This window comes from Diospyros lotus, chromosome 6 (genome assembly GCF_014633365.1).
Source record: "Diospyros lotus cultivar Yz01 chromosome 6, ASM1463336v1, whole genome shotgun sequence".
NCBI classification, from domain to species: domain Eukaryota; kingdom Viridiplantae; phylum Streptophyta; class Magnoliopsida; order Ericales; family Ebenaceae; genus Diospyros; species Diospyros lotus.
Genome location: NC_068343.1, coordinates 42313019 through 42337374, shown reverse-complemented (window position 1 = coordinate 42337374; position 24356 = coordinate 42313019). Strand labels below are relative to the sequence as shown.

At 36.3% G+C, this 24356-nt stretch overlaps 1 protein-coding gene across 1 annotated transcript; it reads right to left on the bottom strand.

The window, feature by feature from the left end:
* Positions 1-1457: 1457 nt before the first annotated feature.
* On the bottom strand, positions 1458-1862 carry LOC127804536 (uncharacterized). Its single transcript, XM_052341409.1, has one exon. The coding sequence runs from the start codon at positions 1860-1862 to the stop codon at positions 1458-1460; it is 405 nt and encodes a 134-aa protein (XP_052197369.1).
* Positions 1863-24356: the final 22494 nt, after the last annotated feature.

The window sequence follows — 24356 nt, the reverse complement described above, 5'->3', positions numbered from 1 at the left end:
AGGCAAAACATATACTTGGTCGACCGATAGAGATGCTTGGTTGACCAACCAAATAAAAAAATAATTACTTGGTCGACTGATCGAAATGCTTGGTCGACCAACTGAAGAACAAAACACATACTTGGTCGACCGATAGAAATACTTGGTCGACCAACAGAGGCTTGAAACTTAAAAATGACATCGATAACTCACAAAACTCAACCTCCCAAGCAAGACACATCAAATCTTGCTTCTCTAACATTCCTAATCAATCAAGTGTCATTCCTTTGAGAATTTAGGGTGAACTAAACCCTAATGAAAACTCACAAAAAGCCCACCAATGATAAAACACAAGACTTTACGGAATGAGAAAATAATCCACCAAATCAATATAAACTCATGATTTGATCTCCTAACAAATTAGAAGATTTGAAAACAAGGAAACCAAGAAGGAAACCAACTTGACCCAAGAGAAAAGGGTCCAAGGCTTTATTAACAAGGAAGATCAACATGATCTTGCAACGAAACAAACAAGGAAGAAATAATAACTTGCATAACAAAAAAGAAATGCAAGAAGAACTTGCCTTAAATGAAGAAAACTCAAGAAGAAGAATGCACCCAGTTACAACTTCGCTTCAAGCTTCCATGGACACCAAAATGGAGAAGAAGAAGAAGAAGAAGAAAAGAAGAAGAAGAGGGAGAAGAAAACTGATCGGAAGAAGGGGAAAGGAAAGAGAAAAAGGAACAAGGAAAAGAAAGGAGCATGAGGGAGGGATGGCTGCCCATCAGATTTCCAACCACTCCCCTTGGCCAAATTACCATTTTGCCCATCTCTTTTAAACACAATCCACAACTCATTAAACCTCTTTTGGTTATTTACCTCTTTTTCTTTTCTTTTTCATTTTCCTTTCTACTCCATAATATCCATAAATTCATTTATAATAATACCCATTTATAAAATTTCCTAATTGCCCTTACCTTTTTCAATAAAGCAAGGACCATTTGGTCACTTTGCATTTTACAATTATTTTCTTCTTTTCTCTTAATCCACCAAATACCATTATATATATATATATAATTTCATTTACTAAATTCCATCCTCTCATATTTTACACATGGGCCTAAGCCCAATTCAAAAATCAACCCATACTCTTACATAGGCCCAAGCCTAACTCATTGGCTTAATTAATTATAATGGCCCATTTTCATTAGCCCACCAAAAGGCCTCAACATAACGTTAAGCCCAATGGGCTTTACAACCATTCTTAAATAAAACACAACCCAAAACAAATGGTTTCAACCCAAGTTTTCTTTAAAAGCCCAATCCCTTAAATTAGGCACCTCACAATATTTATAACATCTAATTTTTTTTAGGCTAATTTATCACACATAGTGAATTATAATTCCAATAAAACTCTAGACCCACTAATGGGTCGTTACAATTTCTCCCTCCCTTAAAAGAATTTGGTCCTCCAAATTTATTCTTGGTCAATCAAAAAGCTGGGGGAAAATAGATGCCTCATCTCATCCTCATGCTCCCAAGTAGCCTTGCCTGGAGAATGATGTTGCCACTGGAGCTTTACAAATGGAATTTGCCAGTTCCTTAGAACTTTCTCTTTCTGCTCCAAAATACTACCTGGCATCTCTTCGTATGAAACATCTTCCCTAACCTCAATTGTTTGATAAGCACTGCTAAGTTGGGGATCCGGCACATACTTCCTCAACATAAACATACGAAAAGCGTTGTGAATGCCGGATAACTGAGGTGGCAAAACCCATTTATATGACAAAGCCCCAACTTGCTCCAAAATGACAAAGGGTCCAATGTAACGGGGACCACGCTGCCCCGAAACTCCGAATCGATGCACGCCCTTCATGGGCATTACCTTCATCCACACATTATCGCCCACATCAAACTCCAAGTCACGCCGTCTCTTGCACGCGTAACTCTTTTTCTATCTTGGGCTGCTTTCCTTCAATCCCTAATGGTTTTGATCTTCTCCAACTTTCTCCCAGCACATAGGCAACCTACATGGCCTGCCATGCAATGCCTCATAAGGCAACATTCCTATTTATGCATGATAACTGCTGCTGTAGGTGAATTCCACTAATGGAAAGTAATCATCCCATCTGCCATGAAAATCCCGGACACACACTCAAAGCATGTCCTCCAATGTTTGGATAATTCTCTCCGCTTGTCCATCAGTCTGCAGACGATATGCAATACTAAACTTCAACTTGGTCCCCAAGTAACATACAAGGCTTCTAAAAAATGAGAAGTAAATCAGGGATCCTGATTCGACACAATGCTATACGGAATACCGTGTAGTCTTACTATTTCATCATATACATCTTTGCCAAATGACTCAAGGGATAAATCTTTTTAATAGACAAGAAATGGGTCGATTTCATCAGCATATCCATCAACACCCAAATGGAATCATTCCTCTTGGTTGTTTTAGGAAAGCTCGACACCAAATCCATAGAAATGTTATCCCACTCCCATTCTGGGATAGGTAACGTCTGTAATAAACCCACGGCTTCTGATGTTCCGCTTTGTCTTGCTTGCACTCTATGCAAATTGAAACAAATTTAGCTACATCATACTTCATGCTGTCCCACCAAAATTGTCGCTGAAGATTCTGATATCTATTCGTTATACCAAGATGGACGGCATACTGAACTTATGGACTTTAGACAAAATCTTTTTCCTAATCTTGGCATCATTAGGAATGCAAACCCGTCCTTAGGACATCAACAAACCGTCATTCCTCCAATTGAAGTCCGCCGACGTGAATCTCTCCAAATCTACCGTGATATGTGCTAGTCCTTCATCTATAGACAACTGACCCTAAACTTGCTCAATCAAATTTGACTGCACTTTCATATACACACAATGCATAATGGGTCTTTCCTCAGGAGAAGAGATAGACATCTCCTCATATACAATCTCCTGCAATGATCGAATAATCCTCATGATCTACTTGACAGCTGCTGATGAGGCACAACATTAGACATCAACTTAGACCTTAAGGCATAATGCCAAGTGTTCTTCAGGGTCATAGATGTGGCTAATACCAAAGCACATGCCACTCAACCTTCAGGTTTTAAAAACCTCTCTATTGATGGTCTTTCCAAATAAGTTTAACCCCTTTTTTCCAAGTCATTCAAGACAACGGAGCAGCAATGCTCAAAATCTCTCTTTAGTACCCTACGGTGCACCATGATGTCTAAAAGACTCCTTATACCTGAAATGATCATAAATAGTGATCACTTCTCTACCACTCTGACCTTGGCAAGATCAACAAAAGTCTACTTCTTTTGACCAACATTCGCATTTGCTACTCATAACTTACCTCTTGATTTTCCCAACTTTGACAAGATGATCCCTAAGTACTCCTGGCCGGTCTCTTCACTTGACGAGAATTAAAATATTGATTTTGAGATGGCTACCTCCCCATCTCACTATTCATTGATACCATTTGGACCACATGACAATCTTGAGAAAAATGCCCACCACAATAACTATTCCCATAATCATCCACTCCTAGCGGGGTTCTTATTTGCCACAATAACTTATATCAGCACCACTCTTTGTGCACGCCTTCACTCTGCCACACCTCCTTCTTTCTGCATGAATTGATCCATGATCATCTAAACTCTATCAATATATACTAATATCACGTATCGAATATGAATACACACACATACATATACATTTATTAGCTGCATTACTATTTTAATGGTTCTAGAAAACCACATTCAGTAAAAACACAATCAATAGATGCAAGGAAACGGAAGACTATTCGCGACCGGTCAACAGCTCCTCACCATCGGTTAATAGCTGCTATGCTGAGATAGGCTCTCACCTTATTATTTTCTTTTCCTTAGCTCCTCTTAGCCTACAAGATTGCATTACATTTCCATATGAACTACCCTAGTCTAGGTTTTACATATATACATACGCGTGCATTCAAACGGTAGCTCTTTCTCTTCCTTTTCCCCCTAGTTCACTGTGCACATACTCATCCTAAGACCAAACCAAAAATTCAGGCAAGTAATTACACGTGTCTTTCATGTAATCCCAACTTAATTCTTTATTAATTCAGTTGCGTACTCACCCAATCAACTCACCTATGAGTACCACACATTCCTTAACTATAGATTAATGGCTATTCAATCCTCAAGCCCTTCCCTCACATGGAGACATTCCTCCTTTTCAGGGCCTTGAAGAATTAGCCACGAGAACCCATAGGTCATGCCTACTCCAATGCATACGGATCTATCAAAATTGTAGCTATTCCATTCAATACCCTGTTACATCATTCACTCACCCTGCCAAGCATGTAAGATAATTTCACACAACAAATGTTATAAATGGTCCTCATGTGTGACAAAATAAAACTCCTTGTACATTTCACCATTATATTCAATACATTTCATCCATACTTCACGTACTACATAAGTACAATGCCAGCACTTACAACTTTAATAGTACAACATTTCTACTAAGTAGTACTTTTCTCATCCTCCTCAGCATGGGATGTGGCCTCATCTGCCAAGCAAACCAAACCTCCATCGCTGCCCACACTTGACTCAAGCCTGATGAGCTCCTCTCTTCGACCAGTTGGCTCCCACTTCACAGCTTCAGATGGAAATTTCCCAGAAGTTGCTATTTCCTCCTCGGAGCCATAAACTGCAGTTTGACTTGGATCCCATACCTCCGCCTCTCGCTCTATAGCATTAACAAAAGCATCATAGTGGAACTGGTGGTGCATATCTTACATTAACATCCGGGTAAGCTCTTTCCACTTTTCATTCATGAACTTCCTCACGAACAACACTTGCTTTTTTGGGAGGCCCCACACATTCCACATGTACTCACTGATGGTAAAGTGGAACACTAAATCCACCCGGTGTAGATAGTCCACCACTTGCTCTCTTTCCAATTGTTTTCCTCCCCAGACTGTGAGCAGTTCTTTTTCCCAGTGATACCAAAATAAATCTAGCTCCCCCAAACTTGGGTCTGGTAGTCTAGAACTCAATCCCCTAGGGTTCATGCAAAAGTGTTTTGGAGTCTGCATACAAAGCCGAACATTAACCAAATTATCGAAATAAATCACTCCTCACCCAAGCACCAAATGTGAGAACATATGCTCCATTGCTAATACAAGTCCAAACAAGCCATATCACATTATATACTTGAAGTATAATCTTAAATTATATCCTTACTTTGGACTACTAAACATAGTCTTAACTCTACCCGACATTCCTATGTGTACAGAGACTTCTCTCGTCCCAACCTTTGCTCTGATACCAATACTGTGGCGGCCCTCTCCCGGATCATCTTTCTAGCATAGGAAATCCGAAAGAAGGTCGTCACAAAATGGATACAAGAACAATAAACTCAAAATAAACACTATTTTATCATATTATCTTTTTTTTTTTTTTACTTGCTCACTAATCATCAAGAGCCAAAGTAAAACATCTTCACATTTGCTCACTATCAATAGGAGCTCAAAATAAATATTACAAACCTTAACATTATCATCTTGGGCTTATCGCCCATACATTTTTCAAATAAAAAGGGCACTAAGGTTCTAACAACAAATTGAACTCTCTATTTCCTGCCCTCAACATTACACCCATAGATCTTGAGGCTGGGATATCCCTGTACACAACTAAACCCGGGCTCTAGCCTCACTTGGACTCGCCCTCAGCAATAACTTATCCCTTACCTAGAATAACAGGAATAAGCAAGGTGAGCCACAAGGCTCAGCAAGTATATATATATATTACAACAATAAGGACAATAGAGTCAAGGCATGGAAAAACCAAAATGGAATAAACCCGACTTCCCAAGTTCGAGTAACATTTCCCTTGAGATCCCATTATTATTGTCATTCCCATGCCGTTGCCATTATGCATTTCATGCATCATTTCATTTCTCAATCATTATGATCATTTCCATGCCATTAGCATTATGCAATTCATGCATCATTTCATTTCTCAATCAATATGATCATTTTCATGCCATTGGCATTATGCAATTCATGCATCATTTCATTTCTCAATCAATATGATCATTTCCATGCCATTATCATTATGCATTTTATGCATCACATCGGCCCTCAAGGCCTTTCATTCACATGCATGCATACATATACATAGAAAAATCATCTAGCCATTCATTGGGCTTGAGCATCGCCTATCAGTATTATGGCCACCTTACCCGCGTCAGGCGCTCTTTAGGATATCCTTTCTCACCCGCGGTACATAGCCGCCTCGCAAAATAATAAGTGCGCAAATTAAAATACCATGCAATGCTGATGTAGGTTTCAAATGAACATATCAAACATGCTTCATTAATAGCACTGTTCTCATCATGATCATCATGCACACTTAACATTTCAAGATTATATCTTCACATGAGCCAATGGTATTTTCATCACATGATTTCGCATCATTATTTGAGATTCATTTTCCATACCACAAATGATAGTACTATGCAATACTCATGAAGGTTTTCAAGTAACATATTGGCATGCTTCATTATTAGAAATGTTCTCATCATGGTCATCATTCACACTTGAACATTTCAAGGTTTTATTTTCTCATAAGTCAATAATATTTTCATCATATGATTTGGTATCATTCATTGGGATTTACCTTCATACTATTTCTTAAAGTCAAATAAATTGATTACATGAATTCACCATTAAAGCACATGATTTTCTTTTTTAATTCCCACCATTAATTAACTTCCCCATTTTTGGAACACTTACATATGGACGAGATGATTTTTGAGGCCAACTAGAACATCACAAGAGTTTTGGGGAAGAATTACAAGCGTTAGAAAATAATCGAACCACAAAGAAAGGATCAATGCATTTTGTTGGTTGACCGAATAAAAGAGTTAGTCAACCGACTGTAGACTTGGTCGACTAAATAGGGACTTAGTCGACCGATTGGGAACACTTAGTCGACTAACAGAAGCTTATTTTATCACTTGGTCGATTGACTGAAACCACTTGATCGACTGATTGAAACACTTGGTCGACTAACAGAAGTTGAATTTCTTACTTGGTCGACCGATTAAAACACTTGGTCGACCGATTGAACATTTGGTCGACTAACAGAAAGCAAAATATATGCTTGGTCGACTAACAGAAAGCAAAATATATGCTTAGTCGACCAACAAAAATACTTGGTCGACTAATCAGAAGGCAAAACATATACTTGGTCGACCGATAGAGATGCTTGGTTGACCAACCAAAGAACAAAATACTTACTTGGTCGACCGATCGAAATGCTTGGTCGACCAACTGAAGAACAAAACACATACTTGGTTGACCGATAGAAATACTTGGTCGACCAACAGAGGCCTGAAACTTAAAAATGACATCGATAACTCACAAAACTCAACCTCCCAAGCAAGATACATCAAATCTTGCTTCTCTAACATTCCTAATCAATCAAGTGTCATTCCTTTGAGAATTTAGGGTGAACTAAACCCTAATGAAAACTCACAAAAAGCCCACCAATGATAAAACAAAAGACTTTACGGAATGAGAAAATAATCCACCAAATTAATATAAACTCATGATTTGATCTCCTCACAAATTAGAAGATTTGAAAATAAGGAAACCAAGAAGGAAACCAACTTAACCCAAGAGAAAAGGGTCCAAGGCTTTATTAACAAGGAAGATCAACATGATCTTGCAACAAAACAAACAAGGAAGAAATAATAACTTGCATAACCAAAAAGAAATGCAAGAAGAACTTGCCTTAGATGAAGAAAACTCAAGAAGAAGAATGCACCCAGCTGCAACTTCACTTCAAGCTTCCATGGACACCAAAATGGAGAAGAAAAAGAAGAAGAAAAGAAGAAGAAGAAGGAGAAGAAAACTGATCGGAATAAGGGGAAAGGAAAGAGAAAAAGGAACAAGGAAAAGAAAGGAGCATGGGGGAGGGATGGCCACCCATCAGATTTCCAACCACTCCCCTTGGCCAAATACCATTTTACCCATCTCTTTTAAACACAATCCACAACTCATTAAACCCCTTTTGGTCATTTACCTCTTTTTCTTTTCTTTTTCATTTTCCTTTCTACTCCATAATATCCATAAATTCATTTATACTAATACCCATTTATGAAATTCCCAAATTGCCCTTACCTTTTTTAATAAAGTAAGGACCATTTGGTCACTTTGCATTTTACAATTATTTTCTTCTTTTCTCTTAATCCACCAAATACCATCAGCAAAACGACGTTGTTTTGGGCTCCTATGGCTGATTAAAATTAGCCATTTCTTTCCCCAACGTGCCTACTCCTCGTGGTTTTGAACCCTCGCCTCGCCCCTAGCCTTCCTCGTGCGTGACCACCCGGCTGCCACTCACCTTCAACATATAGACGCACCTCATTAAATTTAAGGTGACTCTTAGCCAATTTTCGAGATTTGCACCAGCACCCCCAAAATTTTCGAAAATCCCACATACACCCTGAACTCCAATTTTTCGCTAATTTCACTCGCACCCCGAATTTCCAGAAACTCACCCAAATTAATTTATTTTAATCTTTTCTTATTTCCATAAATGTTTCCAAATAAAATAATTAATTGCCTTAATTGCCTATTTCCTCAAAACAATATAAATTAATATTTTTTTTCTAAATTCTCCAAATATTCAATAATAATCCCAAATGCCAAAATTAATAATTATCATTTATCTCCAAATTCCAGGATGTTACTTTTGGCATTAGGTGTGGAGTTGCATTTATGTTTGGCACGTTGACTGTGAGGGTTATGAGATATTAAATTATTTTATCTCATAATCAACATTTTCAAATGCTAATGAATTGCGAGGGCAAAAATTAATGGCAAAGTTTGAAGAGTTATATAATTTTCTTACTTGTCTCATGTTTTGGGATGTATAAAATATATGAGGTTTAATTAATGTTAAATTTAAATTATAAATTTAAATATAATTATAAAAAATATAATTAAATAATAAAAGGGGTTGTTTAGGGGGTTCAGGGGGTGGGTGGGGGAGTGTTTTAATAATAAATTATTAATAACATTTTAATTTTATATTTAGTATTAATTATAAATTTCTCATCTTATTAATATTAATAATATAGTTAAATAATTTTAGTAGGTAAAAATAAAATTATTTTACACAATGGGGGTTTTAAATGTATAATCTTAATAAAATTAGATAATAATATATAATTAAAATTAAATTAATAATAATCATAATTTGGGTTTTAAATGTGGTGTGGCGGGGCTTTGGTTCACACTTGGGGTTTGGTTAATTGTAAATTTGGAATAAAATTTAAATTTGTAAAATAATTAATATTAAATTTTTATTATGTTATTAATATTACTATAAATTTGGTTGTTAAATAATTTTGTAGAGCCAAATCAATATTTTCTTAATTAATTTAGATATTTTGACTTTAATTTTAATTAAAATAAATATTCACAAAATAAAAATTTGGGTATTAGTTTTGTTGTTAAGAATATAGCCTAATTTTTTAACTTAACTTTTTATTAAATCTCTTATTAGAAATTAAAAGAACTTAATTTTTTAATTTTATTAATTATTTATTATAAATTAAAATTATTAAATATATGTTTTTTAATTTTTTAATAATGAATGGGTGGGTTTCAAGATTTAAACAGGGTTTAACTCTAGGTTTAATAAAGTCTAATCTTAACAAAATTATACAATAATACATAATTGAAATAAATACAAACTTGTGGTCTAGTTTAGTTTAATTGTAAAAAATGATTAGTTTAATGATAAATAATATGTTTAAATATAATAGTTGAATGTCGATAAGATTGTTGTTAGGTTAGTTATTTATTTAATATTATTTAAAAATTATAACTACAAATATAATGTTATTATTTGGTTAAAATTTTTGTTACTTGGTAAAAAATTTAAAGTAGTGTATGTCTGAAAGTACAATTAAAAATGATGCTGGTCTGTAGTACTAAATGATGGTTTTGTGAATTTTTAGGATAGTTTTTTTCGTCATATATATTATTTAATTTAAAATAAAAATTTCGTCGCATCGTAAGTGGATTGATAATAGGTGTAATTCAAGAAGGGGCAGGATTACTAGAGAATTTTAGAGAATTTGCATCTACTCAAGAAAGTTTCATAAGACTAGAAGGAAAGTTAAAGTGCCCTTGTATGAAATGCGAGTGTCTAAGGTTTAAATCAGTCAATGAGGTGAAAAGAGATATTTGTAAACATGGATTCATGAAATGTTATTATTATTGGACGCATCATGGTGAAGAAGTGCCCGTTGTGCCTCATTCGGTTGTTGAAAATGAATATTATAGAGAAGACAATTTTAAAGATTAGTTTAATTCCTATGAACAGATGGTAATGGATGCGGCTGGGCCATCAAATGCGCCATATATAATGCAAGATACTGGTAGTGGAAGTGGTTATCAGACTTACAATATTGATGAATCACCGAATGAAAATGCACAAGCATTTTATGACATGTTGTCTACTGCACAAGTTCCATTGTATTTAAACTGCGAAGTAGAAAGTGAACTTTCTGTTGCAGTTAGGATGTTGAGTATAAAGTCTGATTACAACATTCCCGAAGGTAGGTATAATGAAATCACGCAGTTTATGCATCAAATAGTGCCAATTGGTAATCGTGTGCCAATTGATTTTTATCATACCAAGAAATTGGTTTCACAACTTGGCCTCGGTTATCAGAAGATTGATTGTTGTTCAAATGGGTGTATGTTGTATTACAAGGATGACGAATTCGAGATGAGTTATAACTTTTGCGATCATCCTTGTTTTAAACCTGTAAGAAGTGGGATGGAAAATTTAAACAAATTTCTTTTAAAAAAAATGTGGTATTTACCTCTCATACCAAGACTGCAAAGAATATATGCTTCTACGGTTACAACTACGAGCATGAGATGGTATCATGAAAATCGGAGGGAGCTTGGTGTATTATCAGGGCTCGCTCCCTGATTCGCTCTCGGATTTTCCCGCTAGCACAAGAAGTCAGAGAGAAGGTTCATTCAAGATAGATACAGATACTCAAAATTGATAATGAAATTGCTTTTCTGAATTTGCTCACTAATAATAGGAGCTAAAATAAATATACATTCATTACATCATCATCTAGGGCATACCGCCCATACATTTTCAAAATGAAAGGCATCAAAACTTTAAATACAAAATGGAACCCTCTAATCAGGCCATCAAACTACACCCATGGATATTTGAGGCCGGGACATCTCTGTACACATCTAACCAAAACTCGCCCTAACATCTATCTTCCACTTCCTTAGAATAACAAAAGAAACAGAGTGAGCCATAAGGCTCAGCAAGTATATAGTAAATAGAAGTATCCATAGAACGATACACGAAGGCATGAATAACTTAGATCTAGAGAAAAGCATTACTTGACATCTAAACACCCTTTGGGTTCATGCCTTCTAGACTGGACAACAACATCCTCAAAGAACACACTTTCTTATGCTTTATCAAAACCCATATTTCAAAGTGAGCCATAAGGCTTAACAAGTATACATATATAACAACAGACACAAGAATGAAGGGATGGATAGAAAAAATAGAGTACGCTCGACTCCTCAATACAACATAATTTAAACCCATCATTCAATTCTCATTAATAATATCATTCCATAAGTAAGCATATATTACCACTAATGGAGCAATAAGGTTAAGGCAGGGATAAATCAAAGTGGAATAAACCTGACTTCCCAAGTACGAGTAGTATTTCCCATTAGTTCCCATAATTTAAATCATTCCCATGCCATTGCCATTATGCATTTTATGCACCATTTCATTTCTCATAAATACATAAATCTCCATACATCGCATTGGCTCATATAGCCTTCCATATACATGGATCACATTGGCTCTCAAAGCCCTTTATGCACATGCATGAATACATACATATATATATAAAATCAATTTTCCATTCAGTGGCTTGAGCATCGCCTACTGGGCTATATGGCCATCTCACCCGCGTCAGACGCTCTTAAGGATATCCATTTCTCACCCCACAGTACTTAGCCCCCGCGTAAAATAATTGGTGCGCAAATAATAGTGCCATGTAGTGCCCATGAGATCTTACATAAATATAAAACATATGCTCCATTATAGAAATGTACACATCATGAACATCATGCACATTTAAACATTTCAATAACGTATTCACTTATGAGCCCATTTATGCACATATGCATATCTTCAATCACATCCTTTTATGGAAACTCCATTTTTTTTAAGGGAAATTATTCATCTAGAGTTATCAATGCATACCCATGAGACTCCATGGACATACCAACCAAGGATATTTCTTAACAACCTCCTAATTGATTATTATTATACCTCCTCATGCAAGTTAATTATATTTTTATCTCATGAATCCCATGTATTTATAGATATATATATATCTTCAAACACATCTTATCATTTTAGAGTATTGAGGGATATCAAAAGAAACATTTAAAAACAATTTACTTTAACACTCTTATTTGATTTGGATTAAGAAAAGCTTTAACCAACTCAAATCATATCCAAAATATATGATATTATATATCAAATTGAATCCCTCGAAGTCTAGTTTATGACGCTTCAAATAGATCACAATTCTGAGTTCTACATCAAAAGTTATGGCCAAAACAGCGAGATATGCATAGAGTAGTCAAGTTGCGGCTGAGTTGACTCAGCGGAAATCTGAGTCAACTTGAGTCGAGTCGACTCGCTCGAAACTAAGTTGACTCACTCGAAATCGAGTCGAATTGACCTCCTGGACGAGTCGACTTGGTCGAAAATGAACAAAAAAGGACAAAAAACCACCAAAAACACTCAAAATGGACACCAATCACCCCAAAACTCTCATTCTAGCTTCCTAACCCACAATGCTATTCCATGAAAGAGAAATGGGATGAATTATACCCCATGGAGACTTCCAAAGAGACTTGAAACCATCTCAAAGAAATGGGATGAAATATACCACATGGAGACTTCCAAAGAGACTCGAAACCATCTCAAACTAAGAAATTGATACACACTTACAACCAAAGGAGAGAAACCATTATACTAAGAATGATTTTAACAAAATGGAAAAGACAACATCTTGTATCAAATGGAAGTTCAAAACATGTTTTCATGAATGTATTCAAGACATGAAACAAACCAACATAACCTAACAAGTCCCAGCCCAAGAGAATCTCACACAACGCTTAACCCAACCATTGGGAAAGAGCATTCTCTCTAAAGGCAACATCACCACATTGGCACAAGACCTCGGGAACAATTGTTACCACTCCCAACCCAATCCGGTTAACATCAACACAAGAACTGGATTCACCACAATCACGTTAGGGATTACGTTCCCACTCAAAAGTATTCCGAAAACATTACCCATTCCCAACCCATATCCCACATGGGCAACCAGTCGCCCTAGTGTAACTTTCTTGGCCACACAACCCGGCCTGGAACCCTAGGCGACCATCCCGACAAGCACACCTGGCACGGGATACCCCTATACATTATTCTGGTAACACCCTTGGGGAATTACGGTTATACTATCCAGATAACATCCCAGGCTGACATCTCATATGGACAACACAAACACATGCCAATGCCAAAAACCATAACTTGATGTATTATATAAAAATAACATTTCATGTACATAAATTATTACACAAAATTCAATGCACATGCATAAAACGTTTTGGGATGAACCTCCACATGAAACAACCTATCACTGATTAAACCATTCGCATGTAACAAAACTATTTTGTATGAAATCAAAACACATTTAGGTAGAACAAATACCAAGTTTTTAGGGTAAGAACACTCACCTCGAACGTATTCAAAATGTCTCAATTTTCGTGCCCAATCTCTATTTTCTTGTAAATCCTCAAGTCTTTTGATAAAACCACCTTCACACATGCCCTCATGCACCGTCCAAGTGCTTCTTCTTCTTCTTTAGGAACAAAAGCCCTCTATCCACTAAGCTCGAATCACTCTCGTCCAACATGAATTTATCACAACTTTGAATGAGAAAACCCGTGGCCATGAACATGCTATTTATAGTGCTAGGATTTTGTAGTAATCATATCAAATCAAATATCAAATCTTATAGTGCTATTTATAATGCTATTTATAGTGCTAGGTTTTATTCTTATCTCTAAAGTCATCATTTAGCTTTATCCTTATCTCTAAAGTCATCATGAGATTTCATTCTTATCTCTAAAGTCATCATGTAGCTTTATTCTTATCTCTAAAGTTATCATGTAATTTCATCCTTATCTCTAAAGTCATCACGAGGGTTCATTCTTATCTCTAAAGTCTTCATGAGATTTTTCCTGAATCTCCCAAATGCCCATAGGAAAAAGGTTTTAAGAATTACACATTGGCCTGAACTTTTCAAGTAATTGCACTTTAACCCCTCTCAACTTGGTCCCCGGGCCATTTTTTAATTGCACTTATGCCCCTGGAGGAAGGATTTATTACAATAATTGTAATGACCCGTTAGTGGGTCTAGGCGTTATTGGTAATTTATTTTAGGTATTTGAATTTTTTTTGCTTCAATTAATTTTGGAAATAATTTATGTGTTGATAAAAGGAAAATAAATGAAAACAATAACTATGTGGGGTGAGAAAGGTAAGTGAAATAAAAATTTGTAAGCCCATGTAAATGAAGTTTAATTGTGTAGAAGAGTCCAAGTTGTGGGCTAAATGGGCTTGGGCCCAATATGAGTGGATTTTTGATTTGGGCTTAGGCCTATGTATATAATGTGAGATTGAATTAATAAAGGGAAAAGAAATGAAAAAGAGATGAGAATGACCATAAGGGGCATGGATATTTAGGTGGTGAGTGTGTGTAGTAGAGGGCATAATTGGAAATTTCCAAAGAATGGGGTGGTTGGAGTGGGACGATAGCCCATCTCCTCCCATTCCTTCTTGCTTCCCAATCACTTCTTCTTCTTCTCTCTCTCCATTCTCTCTTTCTCTTCCTCTCGTGCATCTCTTCTTCTTCCTCTTCATTTTTCTTCTTCTATTCTCTTCATTTATTGCTCTTGGTTGGAGTTCAAGTGAAGATTTGTAGATTTTTGGGAGTGTTTTTCATCTCTTAGAGTTGCACCATTCAAGGAAAGTTCTTATTGCACCTTATTTTATTTGGTTATGCAAGATTTCCTTGACTCTCTCTCTTTCTCTCTCTCCATTTCATGCAAGCTTTGATCTTCTCCATTTTGTTGAAATCTCTTTTGATAAAATAGTTTCTCTCCATTCTTTATAAGCATCATATATTTATCTTGTAAATTGGATGGTCTTGGTATTTCGTTGGGGGTTTTTTTACCCCATTTTTGCTTCAAGGAATGACTTGGGTGGGTTAGGAAGCTAGTGGTGGATATTTTGGGTTCATTTTGCACTTTTGTGTGCGTTGAGTCGACTAACCTTGAGGTTTAGTTGACTCGACAGAGGCTTGTTTTCTCAGATTTTAGTGCCAGCCCTCAGCCCAGTCGACTAATGAGTTTGATCAGTCGACTAAGCTTTAGTTGACTATTCCCTCCATTAGTCGACTATTCCCTTCCATTAGTCAACTATTCTATTTCTTTTAACTCTACGCATGTTGTACTATTTTGACCATAACTTTTGATGTAAAACTCGGAATTGCGATATGTTTGAAGCGTCATAAACTAGACTTCGAGTTGGTTAAAGCTATGATTTGAAGTGTCATAAACTAGCATCATAATACCCTATATTTTGGTTATGATTTGAGCTAGTTAAAGCTTTCCTCAATCCAAATTAAGCATAATTGTTGACCTAAGTTGTTGTTAATTGCTTCCCCTAACATCACTCAGTCTTCTAAAATACTAGGCTATGATTGAATATATATATATATATATATGCATATACATGGGCTTATGAGTGAATAAGTTAGTGAAATGTTTAAATGTGCATGTGTACATAATTGTTGACCTAAGTTGTTGTTATATTTATGTGAGATCTCATGAGCATTGCATGGCATTATTATTTGCACCCCTATTATTTTTATTTTGGCACGACGGTTATTTTCCACGAATGAGGAAAGAAAAGGATATCCTATGGAGTGCTTGACACGTGGGTGAGGTGGCCATATAGCCCGATAGGCAATGCTCAAGCCAATGAGTGGCAAATTGATTTTATATATATGTATGCATTCATGCATGTGAATAAATGGCTTTGAGAGCCCATGTGATCCATGTAAATGGAAGGCCATTGATTGATGCTCAAAAATGTCAAAATTTTATTATATTTATATCTCTAGTTTAATCTTAAAATTAGTTTTAATTGAATATTTATATGCAATTTGTGGTTATATGCAGGTTTAAAAAATTAATATAAAAATATATAATATATATAAAATAATAATAATAATAATAATAATAATAATAATAATAATAATAATAATAATAATAATAATAATAAAATAAATATAATATATAATATATAATATATATAAATATAATACATATATATATATTCAATACATATATGTGCCGTGCTATTTAAATATATATATATATATACTATGATACAATTGCATGCATAATACACATATATAATATATATAATATATAATACAATAACATATGTTCATGGATGCAGCATGCGTGGACTTGGAGGCCCACTGTGTTAAATTAAAGCCACATGCTCCACCATTTAAAGAAGACCCAGCTCATGGATAGAGAGGTTGCACTGGAGATTAAAAGGCTAAGTGCAACTGAAGCACAATTTAAAGCCCAGCTCTAAGAAGCCCATGAAATTAAATTGGAATTAAATAGGAAGCCCAGCTCGTGGAATCAGCAGGTGCACAACAGCTTTAGGACATGATATTTTGTCAAAGCACGTGCAAATGAACTTGGTGGCATGAAACGTAATTTCTTCTTTGACGAGGACCATTTGCAGAATATATACATATATATATCCATCGTCGACTTCAGAAAAAGAGAGTCCCCATCCGCCATTTAACCAGAATAAGGGGAAAAGAGCACTGTTCATCATCTTATTCTTGTGTTTTGCTTCTTTTCTATTTTTTTTTACTTCTAGCATTTTCACGTTCTTCATTTTGTTCTATCAATATTGTGTTCTTTATTTCTGTTATCTACATTCTGCAATTTCTTTTCATGCGCGTTTACATCCTGTAACTTCCATTAACTGTTCATTTTCGTTTCAGTAATTTTAATTTTTGTATTTACATTCAAGCACTTTAGTTCCTGTCTCTTTAATTTTTAGTTGGAGATGTGTGGCTAAGCTTAAACTTGGGCCAAGGCAAGGACTGTGTCCAGTGCCACTGCTTGCCCAAGAGAGCCGAACTCCTAATGAATTAATAGTAGGTTGATTTTAATTGAGCAGAGTGTAAATTGAATCTATGGGTTTGGATTGAAGCATGATCCGAAATTAGAGTCTCCATGCCATGTATGGAGGTTACTTAAATTGGAAATGTTTTCATACCCGAACTCATTTGATTAATCTGAATTATTGATCTCTGTTCATTAATTGTAATCCAATTTATGGTAAGTACATAATCTAGACTCTCTCATGCCATGTATGGAGAGTGCTTAACTTAGAATTATCATTATCTTGAGTTGTGATTATTAGCAGAATCTCAAGGTATGTTAAGTATATTTTGATTTATGATAGTTGCTTAATCCAGACTTTCTCATGCCATGTATGGAAAGTGCTTAACTTAGAGCTATCATCATTTTGAAATATAGTTAACTGCATAGCCTCAATTTTAATTCGTTGATATTAAGTATTTTGATATCTCTTTGGTAAATCAGTGGGCTGACACATAAATTGCTCTGTCCCAAGATTGCTTTCCATACACAAACATCATCTTTTTAATCTTGAAAAAAAAAAATCATTCAACTGGACTGGTTTGACAAACCCGTTCAACGCATAAAAATCTTTCGCCGCATTTCATTTCCATTTTGATCTCCCGGTGAATTGACCTGGACTTACCCAGAAAATTTAATTTTGCTACAGCGCACACTCGTACACTGGCGAGTATAAATTCCTTGTGCTTGAATGCTTGTTTCTTCTTTATTTATTTTGTATGTGTTTGTTTGAAATAAATGCACAAGGTTAAGTGCAGCCAATTTTGGCGCCGTTGCTGGGGAGATCGGTGATGGAATTAGTGCTGCGAAAAAAAAATACAGTAACTTAGTTGCTGTTAATTTTATTGTTGTGTTATTAATACATGAGACATAGGTTAGGTAAGATTCATTGTTAGAATTCTTATCTGCATTTTCACGTTTATATTTAATTATATCTCAATATCTTGATTACATGTCTGTGTTTGGAAATTCTTTTGGTTATCATGATCCCATTGAGCAAACTGTTTCCAGACCCTTTAAGGATTATCCGAACCTTCCTAGGCAACCAACTCCTTCCTACACCACACTTCCTGTTGTTCACCATGATTTTAATGATGACCCTAGTGCGACAATGGATTATTTAACTCGGAAGGTGGAGTGGTTGGAGTTTCAAAATTTTCAAAATGTAAGTGAGGTTAGATGCTCGGTGTGCGAGTCTTCAAATCATCAAACAGATGATTGTCCTACCATACCTGTTCTCAAGAAATTTTTGAATAGGCAGCAATCTGATTTTTAGACACACCACAGTGAGGAGAGGTTTTCTTTTAACCATTTGAATCATCCATGGAACAATGATTGTGTGTTCCAATCTCATGAACCTTTTCCTCCATCACCTCACCAATTTGAATTAGAGCAAGGGTTTACATCGATGTTTATCAGTCTCCATATGAGAAATCTTTAGAGGATACCCTTCAGGAGTTCATGGAAGATCAAAAAGTTTTAATTGAGCAAATGGCCAAAATTCAAGACCAAACCTCTAAGACCATAGGTGATATTCTAGATTAGTTGACCTTGTTAACACAGACCTTGAGTGTGAGTGAGCTTGGTGAGTTTCCACCCAACCCAATCAAAATTCCATAGGTCAATGTGTTGGGGAGGAATTTTCGTCCAGTGATACTGTAATGCCTCGTTTTCCCAGAACGTGCATTACCTCGAGATTTCTGGAATATATATATATATATTTTTCAACATCATACACACAACATAAGCCTCTCAATATACATACCCTCATCATAATCATTTCCCGACAATCCTGATTGTACCTTCTTAGCATATCATAATTTTAAAATTAATAGACTAAGACAAGTATTATCAATCACATCAGCAGAAGCAAGATCGAAACCTTAATGATATATAATTGACAATTCCTTTTACAATAACCAAATCGATGTTTCACATGAAAATATCAAAATATTACGTAATCTCTGAACATCGTAATCATAGACAAAGACCTACGAAAACTAAACATAACAGCTACATCTTGACGACATCCTTTCCCTTGGCGCAACTGCTTTCACCTGAAACGTTTGAATATTCTCGGGACATAGTCCAAATTATATGTTGAATCATCTAAGTGAGAGTTCAAAAACATTTTCATGAAGATATGCAAAATCACATATAAACCGATAAATCCTGACATGCCCCAGCCTAAGAGAATCCCACATAGCACTTAGCCCTAACCGGGGAAAATGTAGTCTCTTTAAAGGCGACACGACCACATCGACCCATTGGCAAACACAATCCTGCTTAAGAGGGACAACCTCAACATATGAATCCGGGAATCACCCCATTATCATTGTTAGGCATTACGCTCCTACTCAAAAGCATTCCAAAATCCAACACAACCCTAGCCCCAAGAGTATCACATCAGCACTATCCTTGGAATCGATGACACCTCGATATTAATGCTATTGCTGAAAGGAACCTGGGGTGGTGTCCACTCTCAGCCCTACCACTTGAGCCAACAATCGGGGTGGTGTCCATTCTCAGTGTAATGCCCCGCTCCCACCTACGGGTGTTACTCACGAATAGCCAACTTACTATTCACACGCTAGGGCAAAGATGAAGAGACGGCTACGTTTCAACGGGAAACGACCTATGTGGGAACTAGGCTTTGCCCTCTCTTCGCTCCACTCGAGGGTCCGGGAATTATCGATCGACCTATTAAACCCGAAACCTCGCAATCGTCACCCCTTCCTGAGCTCTTTAATGAAAGGCTAAGGGTGACTTACCAGGATCGAAAAGGAATTAAGCTAACTCTCTAGCTTAAAATAATTTATGGTATAACGCCTTAATTATAAGAAAATAGGTTTTTCTTATCTTTGCCCCAACCATTAACCCATTATTTCATTTCCAATTCCTTAGGAAAATATTTGGATTAATCTTCCTTTAGAAAAATTTAAATAAAATTTTCCTCATTAAAGCTCCATTAATTTTCCCTTTAATTTATTTTCAAAATTTCCATAATTTTCCAATCATTAGGAAAATAATTTTTGAAATATAGATCTCAAGCATCCTCATTAAATTTCAAAATTTAAGGAAATTAGCTCATTATTTAATCTCTCAAAATTTAGAAATTTTTCCCACAATTGCCTCAAATTTACATTAATTTAAAAATTAATTTAGAGGCTAAATACTCATTTAGTTATTTATTTATTTAAATTATTTCATAATTTCATAAATTTCAGAAATAATTAAATAACCCACAAAAAAGAAGAGATAAAAAAAAATAAAAAGGAAACTTCACACAGCAGCACCAAGGGGGGGGGGGCGCGCAGCAGCAGCCGCGCCCCCCCAGCGCGCGCGCAGGTCGCGCGCGCTGGCCCCGCGCGCGGGCCGCGCATGGCCGCGCCTGCCCCGCGCGGCCGCGCCTGCCCCGCGCGGCCGCGCCAGCCCGCCCAGGCGCGCCTTGGCTGCCAGCCCACTGCCCGGCCATTTTTTTTTCCAAAAAAAAATATATATATTTTTTAAATGAAAACCATAATTTCCAGAATGCATTTCCATATCAAGGGGCTTCCAAAACACTAAATTTTTCCCCTTTTTAACCACATTTACATACAATCCAAGTTTAACAAAATAATACAACACAAAATACAAACTACATAACCATTACACATAGTTTTTCTCCTTGATTCAATACCTTCACCCTTGCAAAACTCCCTTTCCCTTGGATGTTTCTCCACCTACATTGAGGTCAAAGGACCTTATGAGCCAATGCTCAGTAAGGGTGCTATACAAATGTAAATGAAGGATGAGAAACATAACATGTAATGCAATGCAATGCATATCAAGGGTAGTTCTCCATGCCTTCATAACCACTTAGGTTAAGGCACCAACCAACCCCTCACTCCCCTCACAAGTCCTCCTTATGGCCATAGGTCCACTTGGGCACAAACATGCAAAGAACCATCACATGCAACTCATTCATACATGTACAAATGCAAGCAAAACCCCTCCACTTGGGGCTATCCCTTACCTTGTTTCCTTGAAGCTTTACACTCTCACAAGCCAAGAATCCTCTTAGACTTTGTAGCTTCAACACCACCACAAGCTAATACTCACCCTTAAAGAAAAATAATAAAAGAGACTTTAGCTCTTAAACACATGCCTTAAACTAAAACAAGAGAGAAAATTAGATTACCTTTTGCTAGACTTCTCTTCCTTCTCTTGCCTTCTTACTTGCCTTCTTGCTTCTCTACTTCACAAATGGGAAAAAGCTCGGAACTAATTTCTCACTTCCTATTTATAGAGTTTTCTTCTTAATCCATGCCAATTCTCAAGATCACATCTTAGCCATTGATTTTCTTCTTATTTCAAGAGACCTAATCTCTACCTTTGAACATTAGCACAATCCTTGTGCTTCTCCCAAGTTAAATCCTAACCCTTGATTTTAGGAGAACTCTTGCCTAGATACAAAGGAAACACAAATCCAAGAGACTTATCTTGTTAAATCTCCTCCATTGATCTCTCTTTGGAGACTAAATCTCCTCCCTTGGATCAATCCCAATTTTCCATAATTCTCCATTTTCCATTTAATTAAATCATGACTAATTTCCAAGATTGACTAATTTCCCAAATTTGCATTTAATTTAAATCCACAACTTTTCAAGAATTTAATGGAGACTTAATTAATTTCTTTTTTATTTAAATTTAAAGGCTCTTGAAAGACATAATTTAATTTCTTTGGCATTTATTTAAATCCACCATTTTCCAACATTAATGCTTGACAAATTTCTTTTTATTATTGATTTTCTTTTTAATTTTCTCCATCATGGCTCTCATTAATGCTTGAGAGACTAATTTCCTTTTTCCTTTTTCATTTATTAAATATCCCTCTTGGTTCACAAGATCATGCCATGTGTCACCAAATTCTCTCAATTAAATAAATCTTTATTCTCCAAATTAATTTAAATCTCTTCCATGAGAATTTGCCAAGTGTCATCAATCTAACCATATTTGGTTTTCCAATTTAATTCCTAATTATCTATGCACTTAATCAAGAATTAAATTCTCCAACATTTATTCTCCAATATAAATAATTTCTCCAAAAATAATTTATCTTCCTTTGGGATGAAATTCCAAATTACCATTTTGCCCCTCACAAGACATCCAATATTTCATGGCATTTTCTTTAATTCAAGGGCAATTTTGGAATTTTTCATTGACTAAAATTCTCTTAAATGACAAAATTTATCATGACTCTTTAAGGGTATTACACTCAGCCCCGCCACTTGAGTACCGTAGGGTGAAGTCCGTCTCAACCTCGTCCCAAGTGGGTTACATAGCATTAATCCTTGGCACGCATCCCGAGTGCTGTCACTCGAGGGCCACGTCACAGGATTACAACCCACGCCCAACATGGACAACACACAACATGCCAATGCCAAAAATCATAACATGTATGACATAAAATCAACATCTCAATGTATGTAATTTACTGTACGAAATTTAATACGTGCGTACGAAATTAAATATGTACAGAATTTAATGTGAATTGAACAATTCACAGTAAACCATTCACATGCCACAAACTAGTTTTTTCTAGTAGAACCACTCACAATAAACCAAACCATAGGGATGAACACTCACCTTTAGATGCAACTCAATTTCCTTGAAAAGCGTGATATGCCTCGATTTGCGTGCCCACCTCGAACTTCGCACGAGACACTTCACCTTAATCGATTTGCGTGCCCACCTAGAACTAGGCACCCTATTTATCATATCTATCCATCAATTATCTAAATATAATTTTCTTCTTAATTTTCCTCATATTTTTCCTATTTTTCTCCATTTTTTATCCCTAATAATCCAAAATAATTATCTATGCAACTATTTTCTCAAATGTTTTTACATAATAATTTATAAATAATTTTTGAAAATAATAAAAAAAATTCCAAAAATACCTGAGCCCTCACGCGCCCTCACACACAGGCGAGTGGTGTGCGCGTGTGAAGCCGCGCGTGTACTGCACGTGCTCTTTCTTATCCGGTGAGCTCGTCGCTAGCCGGCGACCAGAATCCGACCCCGATCACACCTCTTGGAAGCCCTTTTCCAGTGGATCACGATGGCACCAACCCCCGGCCGAAACTACACCGAACCCCCCCTCCCGATTGAGCAGTTTTAGACGAGGCATGGCGGTCTACCTCGCTTTTCCGATTAGCCCTCGAAACACCCTTGAATCGGCTCAAAAGCTCACGAAATTCTCCAAAAACTATCCTCTCACCTTAAGGATCAAAAGCCCTTTATTGGCTTCCTTCGATTCGCCCTCAAACTCGAGTAATTTAATGCTTCAAAATTGACTAAAATCCTTTGCTATTTATAAGCCAAAATCGACCCCCATGTGGCCAATCTCCGGCCATATCTTCTCCCACACGCCTCCTAGACCACCCTTGGCCATGCCTTGACGAAGCTAGGCTGACAAAGCTCCAATTTTTTCTGCCAAATCCGAAGCCAGATCTGCCATGCATGTGCAGATTTTTCAAAAATTGCATTTTGGCCCCCTTGAACTTACTTTTACATTTTGGCCCTTATCCTCAAGCCCTTGACTTACCTAATAATTCCATCAAGTCCCTTAAGTTCCAAAATCTTTATTTCACCCCTGAAAATCCAGAAAACCATCATTTCGACCTCCCTCGATCAAAATTAATAAATTATAATTGTGCCCGAAATTTTCGTTTTCACCCTAAACCTCTTCGTTTCTTCCTGAAACTACTGAAGGGTTTTTCCTTGTGAAAAACTAAAGCCCCATCGAGCTTCCGTTGACTTTCCGGAAGTCGTCTATAATAATTCAATATTACAGCCTAATTGGCAACTGTATTTTTGTTGTACCAAAAACTGTTCCCGATCTCATTTCTTTTGATGCCATAATTCTTTTCTAGACCTCAAGCCTTAACCTTATCCCTAGACCTAATTTCCCAGTTTACTTCCAAA